At 45.5% G+C, this 13041-nt stretch overlaps 1 protein-coding gene across 3 annotated transcripts in view; it reads right to left on the bottom strand.

Moving 5' to 3' along the window:
• Nucleotides 1-11167, bottom strand: part of ATL2 (atlastin GTPase 2) — a 91812-nt gene extending 80645 nt beyond the window's left edge. For 2 of the 3 annotated variants that reach the window (XM_078784224.1, XM_078784223.1), the window contains exons 1-2: nucleotides 11061-11127; nucleotides 2754-2834 (exon numbers count right to left, since the gene is read on the bottom strand). In XM_078784224.1, coding sequence (XP_078640350.1) covers nucleotides 2754-2834; nucleotides 11061-11112 — 133 coding nt within the window. In that variant the 5' untranslated portion in view covers nucleotides 11113-11127. Of the gene's footprint in view, nucleotides 1-2753; nucleotides 2835-11060 lie in introns of all 3 variants that reach the window. The other variant, XM_078784225.1, reaches the window with a different exon arrangement.
• Nucleotides 11168-13041: the final 1874 nt, after the last annotated feature.

The following is a 13041-nucleotide window of genomic DNA, read 5'->3' as shown; positions in this document are numbered from 1 at the left end:
AAAATCCCATTACTGGTTCACAAGTTGGCACACCAACAGAATTTGCACCTAATGGGACCTCTGATCTTTGACCTCTTGACCCCATAATCTAATCAGTTTATCTCTACATCATTATACATACTTGTACCAAGTTCAACTTGGTTCCCTTCAGCCATTCTCAAGTTATCATAGAAACACAAAAATATATCAGACTTATCTTTGACCTGTTGATACCTAAATTTAGTCAGTTCATCTTTGCATCATAACATATATTTTTTACTTGTACCAACTTTGGTCAAAATCCCATCATTGGTTTACAAGTTGTAGTGGTAACAGGATTTTCACCTGACATGACCTCTGGCCTTTGCCTCATGACCCTAAAATCAAATCAGTTAATCTTTAAATCATTATACATACCTGTACCCAGTTTGACTTGGATCCCTTCAGTCGTTCTTAAGTTATCACGGCAACGAAAACCTAACAGGTGCAAGGATGGACAGACAGCAAGACGGCCAACCCAAAAACATAATACCTCCGGCACCTTCATCAGCAGAGGAATAAAAAACGGCCAGGTCACATCCATTGTAGAAGTGTGTAAGACACGTTTTGGACTCCTAAGGTGATGTGGCATGAAGTTGACCAAATAAGCAACACGATCATTTTTTGCAGGAGGATAACCTGAGCGTTCTAGTTAAAGATAGAATGTTTCAGAAAAAACAAAAATAAAATGCAACTTTGAGCAACATCACTACCACTTAAAAACGTAATGAATCTGTGTGCATCTCAAGCCTATGGGTCAAAACCCATTGGCTGGACAGATGGCCTTACTCCTCCCACAATTTTAAGCGGGAAAATCAAACGTCCACCATTTTCTTGCTATAGTAAACTTAACTGTTTGAGTACTGAATTTTTCCAGTATGCAATTCAGAAATATGGCATTTTTCAGGCTAACTGAAAAACATGTCTGTATTGCTTAGAAGGCAACCATAGAAACAAACACCGAAATATGAACAAACAATACAGATTGTTGAACAAGGATGTGGGCCACGATCGCAGCCAACAGCACGTTCCACTCGTTCCAGTGAGGCCATGATTGTGGCCAACAGCACCCAAATGGCAGCTTAAGACGTCTTCAGAAATCTCATTCACAAACGACAAGCTCCACAAGTTTTCCATTCAGTGAAAAGCCACCAAAACAACTGTTAAAAGGATTATCCAACATCTAAAGATTGGAGCCTTGTGAAGATGATAGGCCTTGCGATTTAGGCCTCAGGATTCAGGTGTATAGTCATCAGAATTCAGCCTACAGGTCAGTACAATTGCAACCTGTATGTGTTGTATCACCACGATGTATAATATATGCACATAAGCAGTGGTCGTGTTTTCGCATCCTGTACATAACCCAGGTCGTTTCATATTTTCAGGAGCGATCAATGCAGTGGTCTGTTGCCCATACACTGCCCAAATAAATGAAGGGTTTAGGCCAAATGAGCTTGTCACACTTATCCGCCAGGTAGCGCTGATTGCGTGGGATGAAGTACCTATGGCGCATCGCTATATGCTCGAGGCACTGGACCAGACGTTACGTGATCTGAAGCAGGAGGATTTGCCATTCGAAGGCAAGGTAATTTTACTTGGCGGTGACTTCCGCCAAATCCTGCCAATAGTAAAGCCCAGTTCACGCATTAAATGCTCTGCTCTATGGTAACACGTTCACATTTATGATTTAGTGAGTATGGCGAGGCGGCATCGACAAGCATGGCAATAAATATGCCAAAAGCCTTCGGCATCTGGGTAATGGTGAACGAACAAATGCTTCCAAGAAAGACTGAAATTGGCCGATCGTACATCAAATCACTCATGGAATGATATGCTTAAAGAGATAGCATCACTTTGCAAGCAATGCTGTGGCAGACGGGCTATTATCCCTTGAATGGTTTGAAAACAATTCAGAGAAACCAAAATTTCAGAGAAACCAAGATACGCGACTTCAATTATTGACACGAGTGAAACCAAAAAACGAGCGATTTATGGTCGGACCGGACGTCGTGCGTCTCCCAGAATTATAGGAATCTGTCCGCTGTCTCGACCATTCACCGGTGGCAACTGGAGACAAGTTGCTACTTGGGGACAGTAGGGCATCGTGCTGTTATAGGGTACTCGCCTTAGATCTGTACAATACAGAAAATGTCACGATTCCACGATACAACTGTGATGTGTCCAGTATACAATAGGTCAAAGCACAAACATCAAAGTACACAGATGTACAAAGCACAAACCTCATGTACATTTCCTGCAAATAGAGTATAGAAATTAGAATATACCACAAGGTCTGCATACTTGGGATGATATATTGATATTCATCAAAACAACAAAAACAACCACCTTTAGAGGCCATTTTTCCCCGCAGAGCAGGGGTTGGCCTTTTTCGGGCACCTTGGTCCCCTTTTTGAAGCAATGTTTTATGGCCGGATGCCCTTCCTGCCGCCAACCCTGTTAGTCGCCTCTTGCGATAAGCAATAAACAGGGAATTACCAGTGAGCTGGTACTCAATTTGCCGACCTCGGAAGGATGACAGGCTGAGTGAACCCCCCTGGTGTTAATTCAGCAATCGACCGGGATTCGAACCCAGGATCCTAGGATCCCAAGCCGGCACCCTAACCGCTAAGCCAACACCGATATTCATCAACGGGAATAATCTCTTCACTGTGTGGGATTCGAGAATGTATTTACAGACTCTTGTGCATGGACTAATGCAACAGGTGAGCAACAACCTGAAGAAACCTGTGAGGTCTCAGGACGACTTGCAGGCGATTTCATTGCATCTACTTGTACAACTTGTATCACACCTGTGGCTGTACACACGACAAACAGCGTGTCACCAGGCCAAAAACAAAGCCAGTCACAACAACACAGCTAAACATCTGGTACATCAAAGAGCACAGCTTGGGATGCAAACACAAGTGTTAACCTAATCATCTTAAAGGAACTGTGGTTTTCAAGTTCACATGGCTCAGGTGGCGTGGAGGGAAAGAACTCGCTGGTGCACTGCACACGAGAGAAGACGACCGACTACATTATACACGGTGGGGCAGGAAGGGCCACCTGTAAGTCTCTGCCAAAAGGTGCACTGCATACCAGGTGAGAAGTCTCTGTGCACAATACATGGTGAGTGGTGAGGAGAGAGGAACCTGCAGAAGGAGGAGTGGTGAGGAGGTAGAGCCTGCAGGGGAAGTGTTTATAGTGAAGGGTGGGGGTGCAGACCGCAGGTGCACTACAGTCACGTGAAAAAATAAGTACACCCCATGTAAAGTTTTGACTTTTTCAACATATTTCAACATACAGCTATTTGATCTTCATTTCAACAATATTGATAGATAAGGGTGATATAATATAACAAATATCATGAAACATTTACATTTTGTAGTCCATTGTATAAATTAAATATACATAAATGCAAATTTCGCATGTGGAAAAAGTAAGTACACCCTTAGCTCTAATCGTTGGTATTGCCCTCTTTGGCAGAAACAACGTGACCAGGTTGTTTGGCAGAAACAACCTGGTCACGTCTCTTCACAGCTGTCCATGCGCGCATTCGAAGTTAAGCAATTTTTCACAATTGTGTTTTTGTCGAAACTGTACCTTTCTTTCGGTGTATGTACCTATTGGTGTGTCTTTAATAGGATTCTCGGTGTTGGTTTTTCATACCTGTGTACAGAATCGTCGGTTAGTCCGTGTCGCGTATTCTGAGGCCTAGTGTAGTACTAGTAGGCGACCGTGTCCGACCTTGGCTTGAGGCTTTGTTTTTGCCTCAGCGGTTCTTCGATTGCGCTGCAATTACTTTCGGTCTCTGTTTTTCCTGGTCTTTTCACCCCATACTTCCTCGTTTTAAAATCTCAACTCAAAAAAATATATATATATTTCCTTCTCTGTTCTTATCCGTTTGTTCGTTCTTCGACCACGTTATTCGTGATCACGAGATCACGTTGTTAAAAAATGTTTGAACTGTCCCCTGAAGAACTGTATTTTGTCGTATACTATAACACCTTTTTCTTCTTCTTCTTCTATAAAAGGATGCTTTTGACTTGCTCACCAAATCTATTCATTCCAAAAAAAAATTCCATCTCTTACAGTGCCTCTTTCATACATTCCCTAAACTCTCCAGCACTCCACCCTTCCTTCAGCATCCTCAAATGTATTTTGGACTTGAAGGTCTCAAGAAACTCATTTTGCAATAAATGTTCGTTTCCCATTAATCGTACACTTTTCAAAATCCAATCTCACCCCTCCCCTCCAAATCCTCTCCATCACCCCTTCCCTCCAAAACTTCCCCATCACCCCTTCCCTCCAAAACTTCCACATCACCCCTTCCCTCAAAAACTTCCACATCACCCCTTCCCTCCAAAACTTCCCCATCACCCCTCCCCTTCAAAACTTCCCCATCACCCCTCTCCTCCAAATCTACCCCCTTGCCCCTCCCCTCCAAATCTTCCCCATCACCCATCTCTTTCAAATATTCCCCCTTGCCCCTCCCCTCCAAATCTTCCCCATCACCCATCCCTTTCAAATCTTCCCCCTTGCCCCTCCCCTCCAAATCTTCCCCATCACCCCTTCCCTCCAAAACTTCCCCATCACCCCTCCCCTCTAAATCTACCCCCTTGCCCCTCCCCTCCAAATCATCCCCATCACCCATCTCTTTCAAATCTTCCCCCTTGCCCCTCCCCTCCAAATCTTCCCCATCACCCATCCCTTTCAAATCTCCCCCCTTGCCGCTTCCCTCCTAAACGCCCCCCACACCCCTCCCCTCCGAGACTCTCCCTCGCTCCTCCCTTCCTAGACTCCCCTCTCACCCCTCCTCCCCGCTTCTTCCCCCTTGCAACTTTCACCTTCATCTCCCTCAACCTTCTGCCTAACTCTTCCCCCTCCTCAAATAACACCTCACTGCCCCTCACCCAATCACCATCAAACCTTTTGTCCGCCCCATTCTTCCATTTCTCCAAGCTTTCTGAAATCTCTGACACACCTTCAACAGCTCTCCCGACCTCTTCCTCCTCTTCCACATCTTACCCGACCGCCCCCCCCCCCCCCCCCCCGTTCTGTATCCGATGCTCCCCCTTCCTCTTCTTTAACAGTATGGACCTCAACCATCCGGGGCCTTCGCTCAAACTTGACTGATCTCTCCATACAGGTTGCTTCTGACAAACCAGACGTGATCTGCTTAACAGAAACTTTCCTCCTTCATGATGTCTCTGATTCCTTGGTATCTCTCCCAGGTTACTCCCTCCTCCAGTATGATAGACCTGAGCCTCGTCCTGGAGGTGGGGTTGCTATCTTTATAAAAAAACTCTTCCTCACTCGCCCTGCCGTGCCCTCTCTCCACCTCACCCCCAGGAATACCTTTGGCTAAGGCTTCCCCTTCGATCCCACCTTTTGTTCATATGTGTGTTGTACCGTCCACCAAACAGTGATGACTCCATCTACATCTCGTTGTCTGATAATATTGACCAACTTCTATCTACCCATCCCAACCGTCTCTTCCTCATATGTGGCGATTTCAATTGTCACCATGCCAGTTGGCTGGGTGTGGGTACCTCTCTCACCAGCCATGGCTCTTCAGCAAAGGACTTCTGTGACTCACTGGGACCGACACAATCTGTCAATTTCCCGACACGGATCTCAGTCAACGGAGCATCTTCTCTTCTGGACTTGGTTATGACTAACTTCCATGAAAATGTCTGCTGCTCTTCTTCTGCTCCAATCGGCTCATCTGATCAAGTGCTTGTTAAAGTGGACATCTCTCTGACCATTCTCAGAGAGCCTCCTCAGCATTGATGAGTCTGGCATTTCACTCAGGCCAACTGGCACGGTCTTCAAGCAGCCATCAATCATCTGGACTGGTCTCCCATCTCTACCACCTCTGACATCAACTCATCCTGGGAATTCTTCCAAAGTAAATTGCTCTCTCTCATGCACAGATCGATCCCATCTCGTCTTCAGTTGTCATACCCTTCCTCCCGTCCATGGTGCACGGAATCTTGTGGTGAGGCTATTGCACAGAAACAACTTGCTTTAGTCTCCTGGAAAGCAAATCCAACGTAAGGAAATCTCATTTCCTTTTACAAAGCCCAAAACAAGTGTGTGTCCACCCTCAGGAGAGCCAGGAAACAATATCTCTCCGTTCTCAGGACCGAACTCTCTTATCTGTCTCCCTCTTCCAAATCCTGGTGGCGACTGGTCAAATCTGTTTCTGGTGTTTGTTCCCCCTCCATCCCTTCCCTCACCTCAAACGGCCACACGGCTGACTCCGCACGTGAAAAAGCTTAATGCCTCAACTCTGTGTTTGCCTCTAAATCTTGTGTCCCAAACCCATCCCTCTCTGTACCCTCTGTACCCACCGTACCCACCGTACCCAGTCGTACCCAGCTGCTACTGGACTCTGTGTCCTTTCCTCCTGACAAAGGTGGAAAAGTTTCTGTCAACCCTCGACTCTGATTCTGCAACTGGACCTGACGGCATCAGCCCACGGGTCCTAAAATCCTGTTCTTCCGCTCTTTCACTCCCTCTCTCTGTTCTCTTCACCCTCTCTTTTGCTCAAGGTCATCTGCCATCTGCCATCTGCTTGGAAATCTGCCAACATCACGGATTTGCACAACAAAGGTGCAAAAACAGATCCCAGCAACTACAGACCAATCAGCCTTCTCCCAATTATCAGCAAAGTCATGGAATCCATCACTGCTTCAGATATGAAATCTTTCCTCTTCTCCAATGGCTTGATCTCTGATCATCAATTTGGTTTCAGACCTGGTCACTCTACTCTGGACATGCTGCTTCTGCTTTCTCAACAATGGATAAAAAAAAAAATAACCACCTTTAGAGGCCATTTTTCCCCACAAAGCGGGGGTTGGCCTTTTTCGGGAACCATGGGTGTTGTTGTTTTTCGGTCCCCTTTTTGAAGCAATGTTTTACGGCCGGATGCCCTTCCTGACGCCAACCCTTTTTGCCGCCTTTAACGACAAACAGGGAATTACCAATGAACTGGTACTCAATTAGCCGACCTCGGAAGGATGACAGGCTGAGTCAACCCCCCTGGCGTTAATTCAGCAATCGACCGGGATTCGAACCCAGGATCCTTCGATCCTAAGCCGGCACCCTAGCCGCTAGCCCAACACCAGGGTCAAAGGCATTTCTCAACAATGGATGGAGGTCCTAAATGCCAAACAGGAAATTAGAGTTGTCTCCCTTGACATATCACGTGCCTTCGATATGGTCTGGCACCCCGCTCTGCTCACCAAACTCTCCTCTTTTGGTATGCATGGAAATCTCAACGCATGGCTGGCGGACTTCCTCTCTAGTCGTAGTCAACGTGTGGCCCTGAATGGGTTTCTCTCATCTCCTCTTCCTGTTCAGGCTGGAGTTCCCCAAGGCAGTGTTCTGGGCCCTGTGCTTTTTCTGGTCTTCATCCATGATCTCTCTGACTCTCTTGCAAATCCCCTCTATCTCTTTGCTGATGACTCTACTCTCTGTCGCTCCATTCTTCATCCCTCAGATCGGCAGTCTGCAGCCTCCTCACTCTCTGCTGACCTGGAAAAAAAATCACAGACTGGGCAAACAAGTGGAACATGTCTTTCAATCCTGACAAATCTTACACTCTAACGATGTCTCTCCGAAAAGACCGACTGGACAACCCTCCCATCCACTTTCTGAATAATCCTCTCCAAGAAGTTCTGTCACTCAAGCTTTTGGGTCTCACTAACTGCCATGATCTTTCCTGGGAAAACCACATTTCAAATCTGGCCTCCAAAGCCAGTCGCCGACTGGGCACCCTCCGTCGTGCGAAGTCCTTCCTTGGCACACCTGAGCTCCTCACCACATATAAGGCTTTCATCCACAGCTCAATGGAATACTGCCCTCCCCTCTGGGCTGGTGCTCCTGCCTCACAACTAGCTCGTCTTCACGCTGTTGAAACCAAAGCATTCAGAATCATTGGAATCTCCCGCGATGAAGCTAACTCCAAGGGCCTCTCACTCACTCACCGCAGGCAGGTTGGTGGTCTTTCCGTCTTCTACCGACTCCTCTCTGGCCTTGCCCCCCCAGCTCTCTCTGGGCTCTGTCCCGCAAATATTCCTACAGCTCGCACAAGATCTGCCTGCAACCCTCTTATGGTTAAACTGCCAAAATCAAGACTCTCTGCTCACCTTCACTCCTTCATTCCTCTTTTCTCCCGCCTCTGGAACAAACTCCCTCACTCTCTTCAATCCCACTCCACCCTCCAGGTCTTTAAAACAGCTGTTCACCACCATCTCTCATCTTCCCCCATCCAAAACCTTGATCTTTTCTACCCCCACTAATGTCACCCCAATTCCACTTTTTTGAAATACCAACTTCTGTCCTGGAAGTCTTTGGTGTCCTTGTGTTTTATACTCCCCCCCCCCCCCTTCCCACACCTCCTCCCCCCAAGCCCTCTCCCTCCCACACATCTCCCTGCTCTCAAATGTTGTGTTTGTGTGCTTCCCCTTCTCTCCCCATCTTGTCTTCAGCTCCCTCTTTTTATATATTTTGTTTGTCTGGTTGATTAGTTTGTGAAGTAAATGTTAGCTTTTTCACGAGCCTCGATTCAATATACAAAAAAAAACAAAAAAAAAAAACCTCAAGTAGGCGTTTCTTATAACTGTCGACCAGTCTCTAACATCGACTGGGAGAAATTTTTGCCCACTCCTCCATGCAGAATTCTTTCAGCTGTGCGATGTTTGAGGGGTTTCTTGCATGCACAGCTTTTCTTTTCTTTTTTTCTTTTTTTTCTCCTTTTTTTGTATACAAGATCGAGGCTCGTGAAAGAGCGAACATTAATCACACAGAAAGACAAACCGACACATAAAACATATAACATCGGGAGCAGTAGACAAGATGGGGAGAGAAGGGGAAGGACACAAACAACATTTGAGAGCAGGGACCGAGAGACATGGAGACATGGAGAGCTCTGAGAGAGGGAGAGGGCTTTGGGGGGGCGGGGTGGGAGAGGTATAAAACATATGGACACTGCCAGGACTTCGAGGAAAGAAGTTGGAATTTCAAACAAGGTGGATCTGGGGTGAATTAGCGGGGGTAGAAAAGATCAAGGTTTTGGATGGGGGAAGATAAGAGATGGTGGTGAATAGCTGTTTTTTTTTTTGTTTCAAATCCCCCCCACAACATCTCGATGGGATTTAGATCCGGGCTTTGACTTGGCCATTCCAGAACCCTCCATTTCTTTCTTTTCAGCCATTCCTTGGTGGATTTACTGGTATGTTTAGGGTCATTGTCATGTTGCAAGGTCCACCTTCGGTTGAGCTTCAACTTTCCGACAGATGGCCTCACATTATCCTCAAGCACCCTCTGGTACAATGAAGAATTCATAGTGGATTCTATGATGGTGAGCTGTCCAGGCCCTGATGCAGCAAAGCTGCCCCAAACCACAATATTTCCACCACCATGCTTTACAGTTGGTATCAGGTTCTTGTGGTCAAATGCTGTCTTTGGTTTTCACCAAACATGTCTTCTGGTACTGTGGCCAAACAGCTCTACCTTTGACTCATCTGTCCAGAGCACATTGTTGCAGAAGTGCTGGTGTTTGCCTAGGTGTCCATTGGCAAAAACTTTAGTCTTGCCCTGATGTTCTTTCTGGACAGCAAAGGTTTCCTCCTGGCACACCTCCCATGTAGATCAAATTTGTGCAGCCTCTTTCTAATGGTAGACTCGTGCACTTTGCCATAAACAGTGGCAAGAGCTACCTGTAGGTCCCGTGATGACATTCTGGGGTTCTTAGAGACTTTTTTTCAGCATCTTGCGGTCTGCTCTCGGGCTGAACTTGCTGGGGCGGCCTGGCCTGAACAAGTTGGCAGTTGTTTGGAATCTTCTCCACTTGTAGATGATCTTCCGGACAGTCGAATGATTGATTTCAAATTGTTTGGAGATCTTTTTAAATCCATTCCCAGACTCGTAGGCATCTATAACCTTCGTTTTGAAGACCTCAGAGAGCTCTTTTGATCTAGGCATGGTGACACCGCACACTTCAACAACAAAGAGCAAACCAAACTAAATCTCTGAGGTTTAAATAAGACAGGTTCCTCCAAGATCCTCTCTAGCGATGTTCTAATCATTTGCACCTGAGCTGGTGCACCTGATTCTAATTTTAGGTATTTGAAGTAGTGACAAATGTAGGGGTGTACTTACTTTTTCCACATGCGAAATTTGCATTTATGTTTATTTAAATTATACAATGGACTACAAAATGTAAATGTTTCATGATATTTGTTATATTATATCACCTTTATCTATCAATATTGTTGAAATGAAGATCAAATAGCTGTATGTTGAAATATGTTGAAAAAGTCAAAACTTTACATGGGGTGTACTTACTTTTTCACGTTACTGTATACACCTTGGGGCAGGGAGGTAGGCGAGAGACCCTCAGGTGCACTGTATTCCATGGGAGAGGAGAGAGATGCTCATATGCACTGTAAACCATGGGAGGTGAGAGACGCTCAGGTGCACTGTACACCATGGGAGAGGTGAGACGCGCTCAGGTGCACTGTACACAATGGGAGAGGTGAGACGCTCAGGTGCACTGTACACCATGGGAGAGGTGAGACGCTCAGGTGCACTGTACACCATGGGAGAGGTGAGACGCTCAGGTGCACTGTACACCATGGGAGAGGTGAGAGACGCTCAGGTGCACTGTACACCATGGGAGAGGTAAGAGACGCTCGTGCACTGTACACCGTGGGGGAGGTGAGAGCTGTCCAGGTGCACTGTACTGTACACCGTGGGGGAGGTGAGAGACGTCCAGGTGCACTGTGCACCGTACAGGAGCAAAGATACCCTCATATGCACTGTACATTGGGGAGGAGGGACCCGCAGGCGCACTGTACACAAAAATCTCCAAATAAAATTTGAAAAACCTCCCTCTACCCAACCAAAACAGCTGTTGAGTAACAAATCCATTCGGATCCCCTCGGACAATCTCTCCAGTACCATTGGCACATTCAACCTTTCACAGAGAGCACATCAATCTTCAAATGTGCGGCCCAAGCAGATAATCGTACCGTGAAAGCTGCCGCGGCGCCTTCGCGCATGAAACGCAGACCTCGCCGCCATGGTGGCCGATGGCGGATGACGTCAGCTCGCCATACGGCAAGCTTCGTACGTGACGCACGTAGCGATCGCACCAAGCCACTCCCTGCGTGCGTTGTCATTTAAATCTTCCCTTTTCTTCTTCCTCATTTTTTTTTTACACCAGGAAATATGCTCGTTTGCTCGTACGATAATTCGGCTGGGTTTTATTTGCATGCGACTGCGAGCTTTGAGCGTACAACACACCGCCTAAATGGCTTGGTCCCCGATGTAGCACCAGGACGGAGGTTTACAACCGAATCCATCTCGCTGGGCAGACTCTCCCAGTGTGGTTACCATTAGTTATTTACAGTGAGCTGGGGAATGACATCAGTCAGGGCTGTGAGCTGTGACCTAACCAGAAATTGATTGGTGAGAATTTTGTAATTTTCGGCCATAAACAGGGATATGTGTTCAGGTACTAAGCAGCTAGCTAGCGCTTGCGAAGCCAACCATTCCATATTAAACGGTGTCGTTAATAAACATCACGTGATTCATGATACTAATCAAGGCGCGAAGTGCACCGAATGGGTGGTCACGTGTCACAAATTGAATCTACATATTACGTACTCGCAGAGGTGGGATTCCAACCCCGCACCCTCCAAGAGTTTTTATTTTAGGTTTCTCACAAATTTCCACCATGACATGTACAGTCTTTTTTTAAACGGAGGTCAAACTTACCAAACTTGCTGTTTTTGAAATGATGTTCCAAACCACACTCTCAGGATGTTAATTCATGTAACGAGGTAACTGCAGATGTGTTGAGGGAACCACCCAAGGCTTTTTGATCAACAGCCATTCTCATTTGGTCTTGTTCTGGTAGCTATGGTAAAAACATTTATTGGTAGCTATGTAAACATTTATTGGTAGCTTGGTAACTAGGTGAAGGATGAATCCCATAGGTAACTACCAGGAAGCAAAACACCATTTGACGAGGGCAATTCCAAGGCTGATGTTTGGAACATTATAGTGGAGACGTGTGATAAAAATGTTAACAATTGTAATTTCATGCAATCATATTGTTGCGTGTGCTGGCACGCACGGGAGCATGTAGAGTGCCACCACGTGCGTGTTGGGTGTGGCCACCAGGTGAACGGTGTAGTCAGTGGTGTAACAGGCCAAACTGGGTGGGACAGTCTGTCTACGCCAAACAATTTTCCAGCCAGCTCCTCCTTTCCTAACTAATTGTCCCACTGTTGGCTATAGTAATGATTGGGTTTATAAGGACCGGATGACAATGAAAATAAAATGACAATTCTAAACATGGTACATAATTAACAAATCCGGCAAGGCGGCAACGCACATCATATGGAACCTGAACATAAAGACAACACTGAACACTCACTAAACAGAACTTTAACACACCCTTCCCCACTGTGGCCAAGGACCTGAACTAAACAAAGGGGGGGGTTCAAAATAGCCAGGGAGCCAAAGGAACAGACAAGGAAGATAAATAGTAAATAAAAAATAAAATTATAAAATTAAAATATAAAAATTATTAAATTTATTAAATATTTATTTCTTAAATAATATTAAATATAAAATAATATTTAAATAATATTAAAATTATAATTTAAATTAATAATTTAAATAATATTAAATAATATTTATTAAATTTATTTATAAAATATAATTATTAAATATAAAATAATAAATAAAATAATAAATAAAAATAGTAAAAAATAAATAGTAAATAATAAAGCTAAATAATAAATCTTCCAAAGCAAGGAAGATAAATAGTGGTGCAAGGTAGGAGGAGATAGAACATCTCTGTAGGTGGTGAGGCGGAGCAAAGATCACATAGGCAAAACGGACCGACGCCCCGGGCACAGGCGGGGCAAGCTTGTTCCGATCGGGAATTCGAAGCTCCAGGAGAATTTTCCAACCAATCCACCAGTCTCAGTCGACCCCTCT

This window comes from Myxine glutinosa, chromosome 9 (genome assembly GCF_964187855.1).
Source record: "Myxine glutinosa chromosome 9, kmMyxGlut1.1, whole genome shotgun sequence".
NCBI lineage: Eukaryota > Metazoa > Chordata > Myxini > Myxiniformes > Myxinidae > Myxine > Myxine glutinosa.
The sequence above is the reverse complement of the archived record's forward strand: the minus strand, read 5'-3'. Positions and strand labels throughout refer to the sequence as shown.